General features: G+C 40.0%; 2 protein-coding genes across 2 annotated transcripts; one reads left to right on the forward strand and one right to left on the reverse strand.

The window, feature by feature from the left end:
- Window positions 1-2,925: 2,925 nt before the first annotated feature.
- Window positions 2,926-11,840, forward strand: lxn (latexin). Its single transcript, XM_015360972.2, has 7 exons — window positions 2,926-3,234; window positions 8,668-8,826; window positions 9,231-9,293; window positions 9,837-10,014; window positions 10,381-10,517; window positions 11,197-11,259; window positions 11,349-11,840. The coding sequence occupies exons 1-7, from the start codon at window positions 3,064-3,066 to the stop codon at window positions 11,484-11,486; spliced, it is 909 nt and encodes a 302-aa protein (XP_015216458.2). The 5' UTR covers window positions 2,926-3,063; the 3' UTR covers window positions 11,487-11,840.
- gfm1 (G elongation factor, mitochondrial 1) lies at window positions 3,689-21,342 on the reverse strand. Its single transcript, XM_069197735.1, has 18 exons — window positions 21,144-21,342; window positions 18,646-18,798; window positions 17,820-17,952; window positions 17,272-17,476; window positions 16,700-16,816; window positions 16,040-16,190; window positions 15,454-15,608; window positions 14,420-14,504; window positions 14,032-14,169; window positions 13,183-13,284; window positions 12,918-12,974; window positions 12,440-12,577; window positions 11,946-12,028; window positions 7,696-7,858; window positions 7,032-7,176; window positions 6,305-6,465; window positions 5,564-5,617; window positions 3,689-4,879 (listed from the first exon to the last, which is right to left on the reverse strand). Exons 1-18 carry the CDS (start codon window positions 21,216-21,218, stop codon window positions 4,748-4,750), a joined length of 2,247 nt encoding a protein of 748 aa, XP_069053836.1. The 5' UTR covers window positions 21,219-21,342; the 3' UTR covers window positions 3,689-4,747.
- Window positions 21,343-21,705: the final 363 nt, after the last annotated feature.

The following is a 21,705-nucleotide window of genomic DNA, read 5'->3' on the forward strand; positions in this document are numbered from 1 at the left end:
GTGTTCTTACAATATTTTTATTTAATCTTTAGGTAAATAAATATTGATATAGTGAGTTTCATGCAAAGCAATCATCCAGTGTACTCACTTGACTATTTCAAAGAGACAGCCTGTTTTATTTTTCAATGCAGGGTGTGCAGAATATGGAAAGGTAAAAACAAACATGCCTCTGAATATCAGAACTTTTCTCCCGTAGTGATTAAATCCATTGTCTTTCTCTAACAGACCAAATCTGAAGAGTGAAGGTACTGAAAAAATCTCTGTTACACCAAGGACACATTCCCACACGCTCTCTAGACCAGGTTTGGCTCTTGGTTGCACAGTATCGAGTAGTCTTCGCAGGTTAGTATTTTAATTCTGAGCTTTCTTGACTTTTGTGCCATCTAGTGTTTGGTTTGCAAAAACATCTGCACTAATTATGAATGCTCAACATAAAGTCTTTCTAGTGGATTAATCACATAAATAGCAGCTTTCTATATATGTATTATGAGGGCATTAAGTTAAAAAATGTATCTTATCTTTATAACTCTAATAATAAATTACAAGGCATTCTTGAATACCCAGAGCATTCTGACTCTGCTTAAGATCACATTGACTACAATGCATTCCTGAATACCCAGGGCATTCTGACTCTGCTTAAGCACAAATTGACTACAATGCATTCCTGAATACCCAGAGCATTCTGACTCAATTGCTTAAACAACAAATTGACTTCAGTGCATGCCAAACTGAATCAGAACTATCAAGCATGGCAGCCTTACCTTATCTGGTGGTGATATTGATCAATTCATATGCCATTATAAACTAATTAGCTGCCTGCCAGTAGGCAACAGAGAACGTGTTGGCTGCACATTTTATCTTCAGCAGAACTATTAGTACACCAGATTACTAATGTATGAAGATTGTTTGGCAAGTAAACATTATTGTCATTAGAAAGAAAGCCCGATTCATAACCTGACCTCGCCCTACATGAAATAGGAAGATTTATAGTCACTCGCTGTCTCTTTATTTGATTTGGACTGACGAGTTCCCAGGGTTACCGCTGGTTTACTGAATTCGGTCCAACTGGATAGACGTCAGTCATACTGTATGTCCAAATAGACTTACTGCAGGGCTCGAATCCAAAACTAATAACAAAATCCATAGCACTTATACCCAACATTATTTTTAAATATGTTTCTTTATACAGTATATATAATTCAATACATAATGCAATCTGTATAGATTACAGATACAAATATAATAAGTAATTCTCTTATCAAAGGAGATCTTTTTTTAACCTGCGTTATTCCAATTCATTTCCTCAATGTTTTAAATTATGCACACACAGCTCTTACCCGACAATAGTTAGAAAACTGTTTTCAAAACCAATTATCTTTCCAACTCTTCCCCAGTTCATTATTTATGCCCTCAAGGTCCAATGCCATGAATCCTTGCTGTATACCACCTTGCCTGCCTTTCTCAGGCTGGGTGATACAGTATACCTGCTGCTCGGCTGTGGTGCAATGAATACGTACGCTCAGACATCCGTTACTGGATTCTGTTGGCCACTTCATGATAGATTTTCTTCTTTGGATTTCTCTAATGTGTGATTTGACTTTTTAAAAAATATATCTAATAATATTAAAAAAAATAATTTTAATTAAAAAAATGTTATAGTTTATTTACAGTACATTACAGTGTTTTTCTTCAAGCTAAAAAAGCTAAAGCAAACCTTTGAAATCAGTGCTGTCAAAAACTAGAAAGAAAAGAGCAAATGGAAACTAAGAGGCGACGAGCAGGTCTTCTTGGAGCTGGGGGAGAAAAAACACATAGTTATGGATGGGGTAGTTTCTGTTATGCTGTGCCCCAGAAGCAAAATTAATTAAGCAGTGTGATTAAAAAATCAAGTAACTGAGATATCACTGACATGTTTATCATTATTTGGCTAACACCTTTGCTGAAAGCACTTTACATTTCTAAATACTATATATAAACAGGTGGCCATTTTACTGCAGCAATCTGACTGAAGTACCCGCTCATGGATAAAACAGCAGTGTGATCTAGGTCAGTGAACAAACACCTCTGAAGTGCACACTGTTGCTCTCACACACTTGCACAAGTTGTGTCTTATCCCAATTTAGTAACTTTACAATGACCTCGCTAAACTGAAACCAAACTTCAAGCTACACAATCAAAACAGCAACATATATTTGATGTGACACAATTTTGCAATGAGGGTGTCTAACTTACTCAATCTAAAAGTCTTAAAAAGTGAAACGAAAGAAAAACTTTTCTTTATGCGGAATAAAGTAGTGACATGAACACTGGATTTTGCAGTCAGTGTTCTGTGTACACAAAGTACTGTACTGTATATGAAATTGGACCCTGGACTCATGTGAAAAAGGTGGTAAATTCTGAGGGGCAATCTCTCACGCAGTTGAGGGATAGGCAGCCGATCATATGACCTGATAAAATGTTCAACTGGAAATCTTTAGCATGTGTTGTGAGGAGACCAAACAGACTGGCCGAGGCACAAATTAAACAGGCTTGATTTTCAGTTGCACAAACAAGATTTCAACGAGACCAAGGAGGAGAACGAGCCATTAGAAAGAGATGGAAGGGCTGCCTTTGCGTGTTGTTTTTTTTTGTGTCACAATCTGCACTTAAGGAAACAAAACTGTAGTGACTGAGAACTGAACAGTCACCAGAAGCAAAAACAAAGGGACCAGGCCTGAGGTCTGACATCTGGATGTGGAGCCTGGCATCTGCTCAGGAGCAGGAAATAACACTTTGTACCAAGTGAGGAAAATGAAGCCAAGGCTCCATCGCAGGATGTGTAACATTCCCTTTCCCCGACAACAAACATGGCAAAAACAGATGGGGGAGAGGGGGGAGGGGCAGCTCCCGAGCCAACTGTGTGAGAAACGGGGTGGAAAAGCACAAACAAAAAAAGTCAATCTGGGGAGTGTCAGCTTCCCTTATCCAGCTCAGGAGGAATCTGACTTTCTGACGTCAGCAGCAGAACTATTATAACTGGAAATCCTCTGAGGTCGGGGCCGTGTTGAGGCTCCAGTTCTCAAGATGCGCTGGGCTCTGTGTGTTGCTCTGGGACTGCTTCCTCTGGTTTGTGGGCATCCCACATCGGGAACCGGCCAGGAAGAACTCCAAGACGCCGACCCACTTCGCCTCCAATCTGGGTCCACCAGCGGTAGAGCCCATGAGGTCCCAGCAGAAACCAACCCCCTCCCCGAGGTAAGCAACTGCATTCTCGTTGGCTGAAGCCTGTTTTGTCTTCTTCCTCGCCTAATAAAAGTGCCTCTGAAAACAACCGGCACTCGCTGAGAAAAACATGCACCAGCTTTCACAAAAACACAACCTGACCCTTTTCAATCAGGACAATGCACAGGAAAAGAAATGGACTTCCTCTCTGTTGTAGGATCCAGAAGAGGTACAAAATTGCATAATTTGCCAATGACAATCACAGGCGGGTAAGAAGAAAAGATCTTTTGTTTCTCCAGAGAAGGATACATTTGCAAAACAAATACTCCTCCTGTTGAAACGTTGGGTAATACTGAAGTGCAAATGCAAAGAAGGGATTAGTCAATCCCCAAATTTTCATAAGTGGTTTGTTCCTCTTTCGAAGCAAAGAAGAAAAATTAAAAACCAAAACAGAGCTGACGCCCTTAATTTGAAACGTTTTCCCATCTGTAGTTCATCTAGTAGTTTAATTAATATATCTTATTGTATTGTATTTGTCAAAATATCATTTTGATTGTTGTTGAATCAGATTCACCCAAATGATTATTGTGAGTTCACGTTTTTGAGCCAAGATAGAAAGCTTTTATAATTGTACAAGTGCAATATTTAAAGTTTGCTGAAAATGCATTTTGGGGAAAAAAACACTTTTTAGGTTTATGGTCATTCATTTTTAACCAAATTACATAAGACAGTAATCAAAACTCTCTTTTAAGTTTGTATCAAAATTAGACTAATGCCATATACATTTCTAATTACATATACTGTGTGTATATTCCAGATACTATACACACTGTATACTTCATTACCTCAATCCATAAACCACATTTTAAAGACATGAAAGATACAAACATTCACAGATTCCCATTTTAAAGAACAAAACATTGATAAAAACTACAGTAGTATTTCCTTAACAACAATTACTACTTCTAACATGCACTAATTCGGTACCTCAGTTTTGTTTTCTCAACATTTAAGTAGATAAAAATACAATTGTTGGAAATCATAGTGTCCATTCTCAATATTGTAACTGTACACAGTCCATAAATCTTTACTGTACATTGTTAAGCCAGGCCTTTAAATGTGTGCTTAATACGAACCTTATTTGTAACAGTAGCACTATGAATTCGAATTATTAAGTAACATTAAATCCTGAAAAAATAAAACTATGAACAGCAGGGAACAAATTCTGATAAACTGTTTTTGAAAACTGATGAAGTTCTTAAAATGGTTTCAGTACAATATAAAGATTTTCTCAACGTTGGAATGGCCTTTACTGAAAATTAACATAATAAGAGCAGAATGAACAATATTTCAAATATTACTGATTTAAATGTTTTCTAGCAACCAGTCTCACAACATACCAGTAACATTTCTTCAAAATGCCATTACTATTCAGTGTCCATAAAATGAAAATAACTGTCCCAACGATTCTTCGGCATTTTCCCCAGGTTGGTGTTCTTCAGCAATGAGATCAATCAGAAAAAAAACAAACAGATCGCCAGGTGGTTCAGTTCTTGGCTTTGCCCTTCTTTGAAGGTAGCTGGCCCGTGGATTCTAAATACTTGTGGACAAGTTCTTCTTGTGTGCTGGGCAAACATGGCTGATACTTGCTGTACTCCATTGTGTATTCACCTTTGCCCTAAGTGAAAGGAGACAAACAAATAAATCACTACTTTCTTTATACTGTCAAGTATGTGTCATTCACACAACCGTTACCAAGAACAGTCCGCTCATGTCTCAAGGAACCAGATACTGGTGACATGGACACTGTTTGATTACAGCTTGTTCTGTCCCTTGTGCTTGTTTCTGATTCCTCCCACAGTCCAAAAATGTGCCGTCCATTTTTGGCGTCTCTAAATTGCTGCCTTGAATGGAGGTGTGTGTGTGCCCTGCAATGACCTGGTGACCTGTGCCTGATATGATAAAGTTCAACTCACTGTCCCCCCCTAAGGATACTGAAAAAGGATGGATGGAATAATCAGTTTAATAAAACAAGAAAATCTCTGACGACTCAAAATACATCAACGCTACAAAGCTGGTTTTGATAATATTAGTATAGTGTAATAGTAATATGAGGAACTGTGCTTGCTCATTATACCCTTTTTACAACAGTACTTGACTCCTCTTGTTTATAGGGTATTCTTCATGGAATAACAAACACAAGCAACACACAACGCTACATGTTCGTTTAACTTTTTTTTAACAGAAACTTTTTTGAAAAATTGGCTTTACACTAGTTACTTAATCTGAATGTTAAACTCATATATTATCCTCATTCCTCCCAAAAACCATGTACATGTGCAATAGCTTTATGGTACCTTACCTCTGTGCATGACCTGAGTTCAGTGGCATACCCAAACATATCATTTAATGGAACCTACAGAAAGTGGACAATAATTAGAATCACTAATATTATTTGACTTCCTTCAAACAGGTGAATGAGATCAATTAGCTTCAGGCAACCAAAGCTGAGACGGGGCAAACAGCCTCCTCATTTGTTCATATTCATGTTCTTATGAAATATTACTTTGTAAAGCTGCACCCTAAAACATTTTATATAGAGCAGTGATTAAGTACAGAGTACCACTTAAACTAACTGCTTTTCCAAAACACTTTAGGGAAATTATACTTTTAAGTTTATCAAATAACTTGGAAGAACCTCAGAACATAATAACAAACTATTTTATACAGCGCCTTTAAAAGGTGGCTTCTCAAAGCGCTTTACAGAATGACAACAACAATAAAAAATACACAAGATATGCACAATGAAAATACACAATGAGAGGAGACAGCAGATGAGGGTACTGAATACAGTAGGAGCAGAGCGGTAAATAACAGAACCAGTTAAGTAAAGGACCTTCTAAAGAAGAAGATTTTGAATTTAGATTTGAAATAGTTTAGGGAAGGGGCAAAACTTCTCATAAATGTGTTAATTCCTACAACATGTCAAGCTGGGACTGTAATCAAAGTACAATACAAATCAAACCACAATTTATCTTCTAGTTTCATGCACATATGGGTCATTTCCCATTCGTATGAATGCCATCATGGGAACTATGCTTACATCAGCATAAAGGGTGAAGTAGCCCTCCTGTCCATCCTGTCCGGTGATGAGGCCATGTCGACGGTTAATGCCAGCGATCACTGTTCCCTGAAACTCAGTGGGAGCCACAACTTCCACAGACATGATGGGCTCCAGGACACTCACGTTTGCCTTCTCCATAGCTGGACAGGATCAAGAGCAGGAACAGCAGGGTTACTCACCACAGTCGTCAGATTCGCAACTAATTAGAAAATCCCATCCCCAGTTTCAAATGAACAAAACACCGTGACTCCTTCTTTTCAGGAGCACAAACTAATTGCAACTTGGTCAAAACCTTCCTCATCTTTTGTTATAGCCACTGTTTTCCAGGACTACAAATTTAAACAGTTTTGGAAAGTCTGAAAGCTTAACTGATGAAGCAGCCAATTATTTTAATAAGCGCTTGCAACTTGGAAAGCCATATCTGACTTGTACTTGAAATAATTTTTTCAGTTAAAATACATTTTTTAACAAAAAGGTCATCACATGAAATAGTCTACATCAGCTACTGTACTTCTAATAATAATGTATTTATACAGCAAGTTTTACTCCAAAGCAACTCAAAAGCTGGTTTACAAGTAGGAAGGAACTATTTTCATTTACTACTGAACTACACACCTTCACTAGTTTGCAGTAATAAAGCACAACAAAGCAGAGAAGTGAAAGTGCCGCAGGCAGCAGAGCTGAGAGTTCAGAAGGCTGCTCCTACCCTGCTTGAGAGCTCCTTCTCCTGCTCTGATGAAGGCGATCTCATTGGAGTCCACCGTGTGGTGAGCGCCATCGTCTAGCAGGAAGCGCACACCGGAGATCTTGTGGCCTGTCAGAGGGCCTTTCTCACAGGCGTCCCGAAATCCCTGCGGGCAGTATGAACAACATGCTCCTTCACAATAAAGCTGCACAGAGGACGGACACCACCACCCTTCCAGAATCTGCCATGAGTATTTCACACTGTACTGTTCCAAAGTTGCTGATAAGGCATTTAGAATAAACAAAGGTATAGAGCATTTTTCAGAATTAAAACATTTTGAAAGATTTTGAAAGCAACAAAAATGTTTACAAACATTTGCAAACATTTCAAACTGCATATAGACTGATTAAAAATAAAACAACATCCAATTATAGGACACTACAAAATCATAGTATAGTTTAGTACAGTATGCCTATATAGGGAGGCTTAACAGTCTTTTTTAGTTTATTCTGTGTTAACTAGGTCTGACTTGGAAATATTTGTTTCAGACTTACTGCACTGTTATTATAGTGTAACACAATTTGTTTGAAAACTGTATTAAAAAATATATATGACTACACAAGGGCTGATTAGCTGTAAAATAAAATAACTAACAAGATTTTATCCAAAACAAAAAAAAAATTGCCTTTTCAATTGCAGGCATAAACTGTTTTGGTATATTTGTGCCGACGGTCTGGTCAACAAACTCCACTTTGGTGTAGCCATCTGGCCCCAAGGCTTCCAAAACTCCAACGACTTTCCCATACTGCCCTGCTCCACCAGACTGCTTCTTGTGCGTGTAATCGAACCTGGAATTCACAGACACACAATTGATATTTTTTCTCATTGGGATCAAACCTTTTTACCACACAAATTGAAAGTGAGTGGAAAACTGAAAAAAAGCTTTATATTTATATTATGTACCTACAGCATGGTGCCCAGTCCTGATGTGCCTGCAGGCTTTCTAAACCTCTTTCAATCTCCTGGCACCTGGGGAGCTGGGATAAGTTGGTACATCACTGTACTTAAGCCCACAATATGCTCATTCAGGTTATTAAGAGTCAGGTTGAAATGAAATCTTGAAATCACATGAGCTCCTTCAAATATGGATTAGACACTCCCGATCAACTGACAGGTTCCTGTATAACACATCTTTCAAATATTTAGATTGATATGGAGTTCTGCCATTAGAAGCCTTTTTTTACACAATGCAAGAAAGCTAGAATATCTGTTGAAATGACACCAACTTTAAATACACCTTTAGCGCTGAGCTGACAGAGGAACTAGAGAAGATATTCAGATCCCTGTGGACGAATTAAAACAGTGCCTGTGTCTTTAAAGAGGCCATCTTTGTGGTGAACAGTCTGACTAAGCCTGTGGAGCAACAGGAAGTTACATCAAGCAATGTAACTAAAGCAAAAGGAGCCCTTTGCTGGAGTTTCTGTGGCTAGGAATTCTGCTCAAGCATGGGGTGACACTCTGGTTGGTTTTTTTCCCCCATATGAGCTGCACAACATTTCGCAACCTTTTTCACAGAGCCTGAAAAGAGGGGAGAACAAAGTCCATGTGTTAGTGGACACACCTAGCTCAGGACAGAAACTTCGTTTTCCTTTCCCAGACCACAGAGGTGAATCCAGCTATGCCTGTGGAAGAGCTCAACCCGTCCCATTACCAGGCGAGCCGTGCTGCCAAGGTGGCGGAGCACTACCTGAACTACCACTACGGCTCCCCTTTCAGAAGGTTTATTATTCGTCAGGTTAAAAGGGCCACTTTAGAGGTAAGAGCGTGTACACACTTCACTTGAACTGCAGATACACCCTGAAGCCCATCTTGGTCACAACCGAGTGGGTAGACAGTGAATATCTCTCTTAAGTTTTAGTATTGAAAACATCACAAATTAAATGCCAGGCACAATTTGCTAAACTCATTAAGAAAATAATATTTTTTTAATTCTGTATGATCTTGCCAATCTTGCATTCTGAGTATAGCCTTACACTATTTAAAATGGGAAGCAGGAAGACAGGTTTATTGTACTTCTTTAAAAATATATACAACTCATACAATACAAATGTCCTTTTTGGTGTGGGGTGATTTTTCAAATGTTTGAAACTGGAATTTTTTTAATTCGATTTTAAAGGTTTTGCCAGTTCTTGTACTTATCCATTATTTCATGAATCTTAGGAAATTCCTACAGGAGCAGCAAGGTATCACATTGAATTTTCACTGGAAGAGATGGTCAGCAATGTAAGTTTTTTTTATTGTAGATCTGATTTCCTCACAAATAAGTAGAACTTATAATATTTCTGCCTATAGCATTACTCCTGCTGTAGTTCTGTACATTTTGCAGCTCAGCTCCAGACCAAGGTTTAAAGTTGTTACTTGATCAGTTAAAAAGAGGTGGTAAAAAGAATTGCTTCAGGCTAGTGTTGGATTACTAAACAGGCTGCAGTATTGCAATGCACTCCAAAAAGTACTATGGATATATCTTAAATAGTATTATTACATTGTATTCGGAGACCAAATACTTTAGTAATGTATTATAAAGAGTGAATATGCCTTTAAGGATGCCAACCAATCTCCCCTAATTATCTAAACATGATTTTTTTGGTTAACTTTTTCCATGAGGAAAAAATACAGTTTAATGTTCCTCTGCTGAAGAAAGTGGAACACATAGAAAACTCTATTTGATTTTTGTCTTATGGTACTGTATATCTCACTCAGTTACCAAGCAATAGCAAAACAATATTTTTTCCCCTCTGTAGTTTTCCATGTGTTTATCTTTCACAGACAACCATTGGAAACTGTGCCGCAGAAATAGTTTTTGAGAGAACTGAGGAGCAGAAAACTCCTCAAGTTCAATGCACTTGTGATGACCTCCTGAAAATAAACACTTCTGAAGCAGAGAACAGTTTCTTCCACCAGATCAAGAAAAGTTCTGCCCTTGTATCTGGCCAGTACATTCCAGGTACTGAAAGTTGATTTTTAAAATAATTGATTCTATATTAAATATTGAGAACACGATATTATATACTACTCTTAAGAGGGCTCTGTGCAAAATAAACTTACACATACACTATCAGTTTACGCTGATGTATGTAGAAACACTTCTTTTAAGTTTCCAACAGATTTAGAAAGGAGTACTTATTACTAAAGGGTATTCTCTCCTCAATTAATAATCTCTTCAATTAATGAAAAAAAATCTCATTTTAAATAATTTGGCCAAAAGATCTAGTTCTGTTTAAATATTTACACTTGGCACATAAACCATGAACAAAAACAAAGAAATGTAATGAATGATTACTAAAGAACCCAATGCTATGTCTATCGACAGACAGCTATGGATTCACTGCGCCGGAAATGACACCCTTGTGGCACCTGGGAGGAGTGGCCGCAAGCTTTGTGATGTTGAAGGAATCCAATGAATCCACACTATACAATATGGCGCAAATCCTGAGCCTACAACAGCAGGCAAGCCTAACACATGACTGTCGGACCTTCAGGAGCAGCAGAGGCAGAAGCAAAGAAATTGTATCTTTCAGAGTAACGCATAATGAGGGGCGGAGCGGTGGCTCTGTGGCTAAGGATCTGCGCCTGTGACTGGAAGGTTGCCGGTTCAAATCCCGCGGCCGGCAGAGGAATCCTACTCTGTTGGGCCCATGAGCGGCGCCCCTGCTAAGGCACCTGCACTCAATGGCAGTACAATGCCAGGCCCTGCGCTCTAACCCCAAGCTTCTCTCCCCGTCTGTGTCTCCATGGAGAAAAGCTGGGGTATGCGAAAAGACGAATTCCTAACGCAAGAAATTGTATAGGGCTAATAAAGAAACTAACATTATCATTACATTATTATAATGCCGGTAATCAATCACTGGCATTAAAATAGATGTTTTTTTCCCCCTTGTCTATTCACAATGAGGCCAAGATCTTCATAAAAGATCCCAGTTTTAGTACCAGTTAAAGCACTCACTTTTCCAGATTGAACCCTGATATGCCAGGTGAGTTCAGCATCTTACAGCAAGCGCTTCATGTAAAAGGGTTTGTGTTCAAGACAACACTAATTACAGTACCTGCACCAATCTAAGCACATTCTGGAGCTCTGAGCACCATGTGCTCTGTTTCTTTTACAATGTTTTTCTTTTCATTTGAATAGGAATCAGAAGGCGAATCCCTTGTATTTGACTATGAAGTCCTTCTTCATGAGTTCATATCACAGGTAAATCAACTAAGTATCAATTAAAGAAGAAAAAACAGTACTGAGTTTTATCCTGTAATGTACTGATCACTGTTCTGTATGTGTTACAGGAAATGATCCAGTGGCACATGAAGGTTAACTGGAGTCCGACAGAGGGAGTAAAAGTAACTCAGAGTAATTTGCAACCCAAACACCATGACCACTCGCCAACGACAGAAAACCCAGTCATCAATTCCTCCAGCACCTAATGTTCTTAAAGTCGCTACTGGGAAAAGACCTCAGGCCACCCTGGCAGTAGCATACAAAGCTGACATAGTAATGCATTAATTACAAAAATAACCTTGGAAACAGAAGACAATACTGAGAAATTAACATCTGATGGTCTATGTAGAACAGAATGTCTAATAATTATTCTCTAGCCTTCTTAGCACGTATAGATATGAATTCCAACAAATGTATTGATTGCAAAAGTACAGAAATAAATACCAATAAATTCAGGGATGTGATGTGAATTATTAGAGAGATTGTACTTTTCTTTTTTGTACAAGATTGTTCTGTCATGTTTGTACCAAGAAACACAAATAAAATATATCTGCACTGTAGATACGAGGAAGAAAAATTAATTATGTGGCAGCTGGAGAAGGTATCTAAACTAAGATAACTAAAGTAATGTATTAAAACTCTGCTTCTAATGTTATAAGACTTACGGTGCGTTGGATGAGATGGTTTCTCTGAAGGCAACCTTAGGTTTTCCCATCACACAAGGACAGCTGTACTCTCTTTCCATTCTCTAAAGACAGTGCAAGGGAACATATTAACTGCTTGCATTTTTACAGATATATAACCAAATCATCAAATGCCCAATTTGATCCAATTCAAACTTTGAGAGAACTTTCCCCATTAAGAAAAATATTATTGGAATAGGACTGGAAACTTTTACAGGAATACGTGACAAATGCCTTTCTCTTTCCCTGGCTAGAGCAATCCCCAGTTTGACTGTTTGACTTGTGGGACGCAGAGCTCAATATGTCGGCCATTACTCTCATCACAACCTCAACTGGGGGTCATCTTGACAGGGCAGCAGATATTTCAAGGCCTTGTGGAATACATCTTACGTCCTCGGGTTAATGGGTGGACAGTCCTAGAATGTTCACTAGGGAGTGCATTCCAGTGGAGGATTGTAAAAAGAGAAGCTTCTTACCTGGGAGTAAATCTCAAGGTGTAGCTCCCCCATTCCCGAGATGATTGTTTCCCTACTCTCTGGATCATAGTGGACTCTGAAAGTTGGGTCTTCTCTGGTAAAACGGTTTATTCCTTTGGAGAATTTGTCTAAGTCGTTCTAAAACAAAGATAGAAGCTTTGCTTTTATTGAAAGCTTGTTTCCCCAGGAGCATTTATCAAAAACATAGAACAAAATATTCTATTTCTTACTGAGGATGAACACCACAAGCAGGCTAGTTCACCTCGAGAGATGAGTGGTACTCTATATATATTGTTCCAAGTGATAATTTTATTATTAAATGACATGACTGAACAATCCACCCATTTAGCTGATCATACATAAATTGTTTCAGGCCTTTGGAAACTGATGATTGAGAAGCTACCTGTAAAATCCACTGGACCATGGTTTGAGACCCCCACCTTAACTATAGGCAACTGGATTCCAGTAAAAAACTTACCTTGTTAGTTGGCCTCATAGCTACTGATATTACTGGTTCTGGAACATGAATAGATTCCTAACAAGAAGACCAAAAATGAGTATTTAGTAATGTAATATAGTACAGGACAAGCACATTTATGCAGATCTTTCATTACTGACAATGAGAGCGAAGGTATTCTTTTGTACAAACAATTGGTGTACAAACTCAGGGATTCAGAGGAATTGTCAAAGAAAACTGGAATAGTGACCACAGACCAATTCACTAGGACTTTTCTCCTACTCACCATGGAGAGATTGGCTGTAGTCTGCGCAGTGAAGGTGTCCCCGCTGGCACAGTCAATTCCAAACAGGGCACAGATATCGCCAGCATACACCTCTTCTACATCCTGAACAAAGTGAAATTAAACTTCAAAATCTTCTTAAACAGAAAACAAGGTTTTCCACGCTTTTGCTTTTTCAGAATAGTACAATTGGACTTTTTTGTCTTCATGCCTCAATAAAATGATTCAACACACAAAAACTACTCTTCACGCTGTCTTAGGTTGATTAAGTTTACTAATGAAGGGAAGGATTAATCAAACTATCAAATGTCATCTGACAAGCATTTGTCTTGAATTTTATCTAAATGTTTTCTAATTTTAATCTGTTGCTTTTGCTAATCCTCCTAATTTGTTATCGCCTTCAAACGTGACTACTTTACTCTCTACCAGAATCTTGTTCATCGATCATTGATCAAATGAGGTAGAGCATTGATCCTAGTACAAGTACAGACCCCTGTGGTACTCCACTAATTACATCACTCCGATCTGAATATCCGCCCCAAAATGGAGACACTGACCTCTTTCAGACACTGAAACTCTTTGGGTGGTGTGATGAAGATCACTCTAATTCTTTAGCTGCCTACAATATAATGTAACAAGTAACAAGTCCCACCCTTTAATTGATATACTTCTGAATAGGCCTTACAACACACAATTTTAAAACACTGGATCGTACTAACCCACTCTGAATAGTCTACCTTTCAGAGTTAGGACCCTGCTGCCAGTGACAGTGACCACAGGCCTGACAGTAACAAAACATCACTGCAGCACGGCACAATGCTCTCACGGTCGCTGCCCCACAGCGCGACTCACCTCCATCTGGTCGGAGTGAAGGCACACCAGGCGCTGCACACGGACCCTCTTGCCTGTCCTGGTGTTGTAGATGTACTCGCTCTTCCTCAGAACCCCCTGATAAACCCTCACATAGGTCAGCTGCCCAAACCGCCCCGCCTGTCCATGTGGAAGGGGCAAACAACACCTCAGAGAGCGCTTGGATTTAAAGACTGCTCACAGAAAGAATAACAGTATAATATGAAGAACAGGGAGAAACATAGACAGCTTGTGTAAGAGAAGAGTTAGAATATTTTTTTGTAAATCCAAACTGGGATACTAGATAATACATTTGACAAAGGACAAAGTGAAAAAACTTTGCCCTCATTCAAAGGACTTACTTTTGTTTTTTTACAGTTAACCAACTTACCTCTAATTTGAATGCCAAGCCAACAAACGGTTGAGAGGCATCCCTTGTTGGGTCCATTAAAATTTTAGTAGTCTCATTTGATTCCCTGTTGAACATGGAAAAAAATATGTATTTTTCTTTGCCACAGACACAGTGCTCTTTCAGAAGAGGCCGTAACATTTATACATGCATGTGAGACAAGGAATTGTCCTATAAAGTAGGTGTAAAACGAGTCTCCTGCTGCCTTTGAAATGTGACAGCGTGACTCCCATGTAGCTCAGTCGATAAAGGTGCTCCCTGGAGAGCAGGCTGCGCTTTACGAAGCAGGCGTCATGAATTCGAAGAGCCATGCCACTGGCCAGAGGTTACTGGGGTTCCCCAAGTGATAGCACACATCATGCTGGGTTCTGGGATCAGGACTGGGACTAGTCAACCAGGGCTCTCAGAGTTGCCCACTACACAGCAAACACATCCTGGACATCTGCAGGCTTGCAGTGCTCTCAGGGAATAAACGTCCTTCTCCTCAAATTAACCCTCAGCGTCTGGTATGGTACCGCGCAGCCTGTGGCAAGCAGCTAGAAGGTAGAAGCTGTGAGCCAAAGTTGAAAACACAATTGGTGATTCCAAATCACTTGTATAAAGAGGAGAAATTGGAACAACAATGTTAAAAATGACTTATTTATGTAGCTGGGAGCCACCATTATTATATATGACAGATACGGTAAGAACGAAAGCAATATATTCAGGCACAAACAATCCTGCGGACAGGATGTCTGTGCTCAATCATTACATCAAGTCAATGCAGTCATGCATCGAAGGTCTGTGCTTGAATACAGAAATCATTACATACTCCGCAACAGCATGTTCTTCTGATTTCTGGAGACTGATGTACTTCCACCCTTTATATTTAGGCTAGAATTTATGGTTCACTGCTCGCACTTAATGTTGCAGAAAATGTTCCCCTACTATGCAGGGGGATGACAAATGGCACCTAATACTTTATCTCATAATCCAGCTATAGCTTATTGAACTGAGAAGACATGCCGGACTCTTACTCTTGGTTGAGGATGGCATAGTTTTGAACCTCGGTGGGATTTGGCAGGTAGTCTAGGACAGCGTCCAGCAGGGGCTGTACCCCTTTGTTCTTCAATGCGCTGCCGACAAGAACGGGGGTGAAGGAGCGCTGGACTGTAGCCCTTCTGATAGCAGCCTGCAAGAAAATGACGATGATGACAATGACCTCGGCCGGGCCTAATGTACATCACACAGTGTTGTCTTACATTTTCACAGCTTCAAGTATGTCAAACTAGAAATAAACCACTGGGCACAGAACCTGGGACGGAGACCTGCATTTCACACTGCGATGTACAATACTGCCCACTCTCAATATTCTCTGAATGCTGCACTTCTCCATTCAACCAAAAGCTACTGGCCATAATGGAGATGGAATTAAAGAATACAAAATACAAAGGTCTGATGGAAGGAAAATGGCTTCAAATATGGAGAATCTTCCGCTGATATATTAAGCATGTGGGTTCCTTGAGTTTTATCTGTCATCTTTTTTTTACATTGACTGAAAATGCCAACATCAATAAGCTGCTTGAATAAAAATGAGGCGTGTAATTAAAAGACATACTAGACCTTTAAATCGGTGTTTGTGGGCACCCTTTCCTCCAGAAACATCTCTCCCAGCAGCTCATCTGTATTGGCTACACACTCCACCAATTCCTGACGTCGGTCTGCCGCTTCCAAACGGAGATCTGCTGGGATCTCATCATACTGGATATTCTGTCTGTGGAAAGAGTGACATGTCCGCTTTACATCATCATATCACAGAAGAAGAAGCCTCAGGCCCCAGCCTCATATTTATCCATGTTTATAATGCAATCAAGCTTTTTGGGAAGTATCGCTTACATTCTTAGGGGTAAATAAAATAAAGATATGAAATCAAACGAAACAATGGTTCCCCACACCTCAGCCTGAGCTTCTCATCTTAAGATTTTGATTTTGCCTGTTTTGTATCGTGGATGACAGACGTCAAGTATGAAACAAGGGAAGATAGACAAGATCACTTCTGAAGGAGAAAACGAGAATCTGACTCAGTGAAGGACAGGCTAAAAATATACCAGTTACCAAAACCCATGTGGGGATTTCTCTTGATTTTGGTCAACCTAACATGAAATACCATGTTAATAACACTTAGGGCAATTAGTATTAGTATCTCTCACTCATATGGCAAGTCATATTCAACTCATTCTTCACTGTCCATATGCATCCTTTTAACCAAAAGTATTCACTTACCCAAATGGTCCTTCAAAGTATATGGCTCGTTCTTCAATGAGGTCAATAATCCCTTTTAAATTGCCTTCGAGTCCAATGGGGATTTGGACAAACGCTGCGTTGTGATTGAGCTTGGTTCTGCAATATGGGACGACAACAGCGCCTTTGAATATGGTGTGTTTTTCAAACTGCGAAAGAATACTGTATCCTGTTAGGACACGGCCATAATGGTGAACTGGACAACATGCAGACCCCATACAGAAAGCACTCCAGGCCAGAATCATACCAGGGTTTGAAGCAGCAGCACTGACCCTGCTACCATCCATTTCCTTTTACATGCTTATATCTCCACACCACATGTAGAAATGACAAGGCATTCAACTGAGGACTGACAATCTTCCTTTGCATCAATATTCATACAGCATGCAACTGCGAGACGAGATTGTTTTAAAACACTAAGGCAGTGTAACACTGCCCTCTAGAGTGACTTCAACTGCAAGTACTCCTGCCGTGACCTACTGCAGTATCAGTTTGAATATTTCAGAAATGCAGTTGGGAGTCTTCTTTCTGGATGTGTACAGCATTCACTAGACCTGATCTGTTGGAGAGCTCTGTCCGGGTTGGCCCCAAGCCTGTCCAGCTTATTGATGAAGGTCAGGAAGGGCACGCCGTAACGCTTCATCTGTCGGTTTACGGTCATGGTCTGACACTGCACCCCGCCGACGGCACACAGCACCAGGATCGCCCCGTCCAGCACGCGGAGGGCCCGCTCCACCTCTATGGTGAAGTCCACGTGGCCTGCGAGGACAGGGCCTTGTCAGAGCTGGTCAAGGTGCTGCGACCACACTGCTGTGTGAGTTACGCCGTTATAACAGCTGTAAGAGTTATGATATTAGAACTTATATCATTGAAGTTTTAACTTCAGATTCATTGGAGAATTCTTCTGATTCTGTCCGCAATGCATTTTATAGAAGTAGTTACATAATCTGTCCTACTTAAGACACATGAGGACTTAAATGTGAATTTAAACACAACACACAGAACAAGCAGAGGTCCACAGGATCACCATGGAACTTGGGGAAACAGCCAGAGGCCAGACGTTAATGCGGTTCTGCGCACTTCTCACATGTTGCTGGTCTACCTGGGGTGTCGATGATGTTAATGTTGTGCTGTTTCCACATGGTGTACGTGGCAGCAGACTGAATTGTGATGCCCCTCTGTCGCTCAAGCTCCATGGAATCCATAACAGCTCCCACACCGTCCTTGCCTTTTACCTGAGGAACACAAGACACAAATACACTTTTTAAAGTTACAGATACTGAAACAATCACCTGATCACAAGGGTCTTTTCTTGTTTTACTGCATTCATAATACAATTAAATTTAGTCCTCCACAGTGAAATGAGAAACTTCAGGTTACAGACAGGACATGACAAATAATCAAATCATTGGTCGATTACCAGACCCTGAATTACGATCACATCATCTTATAGTATGAGATTTTGGCAGTACCTGTACAGTAGAACTACAAAATACTGATGTAGAATCAGCATGTGGCCTTCTAAATACACTTTTGGAAATCACAATTTACAGACAATGTTCCTTAAATTTTCAAGAAAGAGAGTGTACTGATAAATGCAATGTGAAAAAGTGCTTGAAAGCAAAGTGCTTTAAGGGGCGTTTGACAACTTGAAAATGGTTGACATAATAATTCCAAGAACTGGACTGAAGACCAACATACTCACTTATTACTGAATGAAGTTTAGCATTTTTTTGTGTCTACAGTGACACACTGAGAGGCTTTCCTCTCTGTATTCATCACTGGTATTCATATTCTGCAGCACTGCATATTTTACAAAAAACCTCATGGACATGCCACAGAGTTATGGATTAGTCCATCACAAGGAACTGAATGAGATAGAGCATCCTGAGTGTGTTATTATAAGATCAGCAAATTAAGAGCCGTACCTCATGCATTTCTGCTATTCTGCCAGTGTAGTACAGGACTCTCTCCGTCAGTGTGGTTTTCCCTGAGTCAATGTGGGCTGATATGCCGATGTTGCGGATCCTCTCATTGGGAATGACGCCTGTCGAACACGTCCTGCAGCTGTTAATCAATACCTGGAGCAAAGAAATGAGATGTGCAGTAATCAGAGACACCAGGAGAACAAGGCTAAAGCAGCTGGGCATGGGTTTGTTATGAGCTCCAATAAGACAGGCCATGTACAGTATAACTGCATCAACTGCATCATATGTTCTATCAGTCAGCTGTGGCGAGCGCCATTTTCTACGTGGTGATGTGCTGGGGCTCTGGGATTAGAGCAGGGGATGCTCACAGGCTGAACAAGCTCATCAAAACAGCAAGCTCTGTCACTGGGTCTGATCTGGACCCCCTTGAGGTAGTGGCTGAGAGGAGAATGGTGTCCTTACTAGAGGCCATCATGGACAACGTCTCCCATCCCTCTATGACATGCTCGTGGGAATGAGCACATTCAGCAATAGACTGATCCACCTGCAGTGCGACAGGGAGTGCTACAGGAGGTCATTCTTGCCTTTTTCCACAAGACTGTACAACTCATCCACTGTGTGTCTGGGCAGGGGCAACATTGACACGTTTTTGGACTCAACATGAACTTCTCCGTTTACAGCTGGTTTTCCTGTTTACCACTGATGTGCAATATATGCTGGGGATCTGTGCAATATATTTATAATGTGCAATATATCTTCTTGTGTACTGTGCATTCTGGTTTGTTTTGTATCTTCTGTACTGTGTGCAATTCTGTATACCCCATTTTTTTCCTGCACTTCTCACTGACTGTACTGACTGTAGTGTATTGTTGTATTATTGTATCATTTTGTTACACTGTGCTGTGTTGCCTGTGCCAGGCTGCTGTTGCACTGCAATTTCCCGCATGGGATTAATAAAGTATCTATCAAATTCAGGAAATCGCTGACCTTTAATGGGACAGACAGGTGAATTCTTTATGATGATTAACATTTGTCAGCAGTGTGGATTAGCAGGGGTTTGACTGTGAAAAGCCACACCAAGCACCTGTGACCCTAATAAGCTGCGACACATGCTTTGTGCCAGCTTGCAGATGCTGTTTTATGTGATTCTGTTCCCCTTCCTCTCATTGAGCCTGGACAAGCTCGTGCTTCTTCCCTGTCCCCTGAGCTCCAGCCTTCACAGACTGTCCTAACCCAACCCACAGATGTTCCCAGGGCTGGGGTCTGGCAGATATGAAACCCAGAGTGTAACTTTTAAAATTGTTTTCGCACAGGTAAGATATGGCCATACCCTGTTGGAATGTTGTCATGTCCCAGGACTTTAAGATGTTTGCGTTGTGTAATCAAGTTGCCTTCGATCACTACAAGTGGACTTTAGCAACTGGACAGACCACCACACATGGACTGCCTCATCAATAAACCTGTTGTTACACTGCACAGTCAGATATCAGTCTGCACTATTGTTGCTAGCATACAGCTGGTGGGTCAACATAAAAACTTCACTGCTACAGAGAACCTGATTCCTAGGCAAGCCAGTGAGAGTGAAGACTCTCTCCAGTCTTTAACGTGCCGACACTGAGGTGTTGTTCTCTTCATTAGCGACACACGCATACAGTATTTTAAAATAGTTTGCTTTCTGTGTTTTTCTTTCTTGAATATCTACCAGGTTTCCCCTTCAACTAAAGCTCCTCATCACCTTTGCCCATCAACCCTCTCGATAGTGAAGTGATGTAGTTCTCATGCAACAAAGTGACTCTGTTGTGGCCCAGTCACACTGAAGTCCCAATTCCAGAAATGATCAATCAAAATGACACCAAAATCAAGTAATCAATATACAAAACACTCCTAATAACATACTTGCATAATGTCAGAACTACTTGATGCAAAGTTTATACAGATACTTGTTTAACTTTCCCTGATCTAGTTACTATTATAAATACACAGTCCTTACACAAGCAAATCACTTACTTCATTTTCCCTGTAAAATGAAAACGGAGACGAGAGTTACTTTGAATCTACGTATTTTTTCTGGACTTTGGCACAGGTAGAAATCAATAAAACCCAGCACAATGCTTAATAGACAACTGTCACCTGTAACATGCCACACAGCAGACTCACTTCAGCTACAGAGCAGAGCCTTTAGCGTGCCTAAGTTTACTTTCATCCCTAGCTTTAAATATATATGTATATATATTGATTTGAAAGTTACTTTAAGAATTAAAACGTTTTTGGAGAAAACAAACAAGCATCCGTATAGCCAACACTGAGGACACCTAGTTGCTACTTTAACCGCTTCTATAATTATGTAAAAATGTATAGTTTATTAACCTTTATTCTGATCAAAATCTCAGCTTTGACAGACGTTAGGTAATGTCAATAAATACACGTTCAGCGTTCAAACTAAGGTCAGACGCTTGGGAAATTATATGCTTATAAAAATGCACAAACATTGAACGTACCTGTTTTACGGTTAATGTTCCAGGGGTCCTTAGATGTCGCTTGCTCAAAATCAGTCCGGCTTTTAAAAAACGCATTTTGTGATCACTAATAGTCGATTACGTCCGTAGAAACGAACCATAAGAAAGTCAATTTTATTCCCTTTACCCTCACAGGATGACAGAGTGAAAGTCACGCCGGTAGATGTCACCGTCCTGATAGATGTGGCTCAACCGCATAAATGTAAATGACTTGGTCTCGGGCTCTTGGAGATGAGCGAGAGGTGAACTGGTATTCTGGTATTCGTCCTTTCAAAGTGCAGATTGCTTGCTTCCACTTCTTTTTGGAAGCTAAACAATGTAACACAAATTAGTGTGTTAAAAATAATTAGATAAAAGCTGCAGCAGACACCTACTTTCTTATCAATGTATCTTTCAAACCTTACTGAAAACAATCGGTAAAAATCCTTTAAATTTACTTTATTTTTACTGTCCATTGTATTCGTCTGTTTACAGTTGTGGTATTACTTAACTGTTTGTCGAAAGTGATTTACACAAATCACAGATCAAACAGCAATATCTCACA

The sequence above is a fragment of the Lepisosteus oculatus genome, chromosome 13 (assembly GCF_040954835.1).
Source record: "Lepisosteus oculatus isolate fLepOcu1 chromosome 13, fLepOcu1.hap2, whole genome shotgun sequence".
Taxonomy (NCBI): Eukaryota; Metazoa; Chordata; class Actinopteri; order Semionotiformes; family Lepisosteidae; genus Lepisosteus; species Lepisosteus oculatus.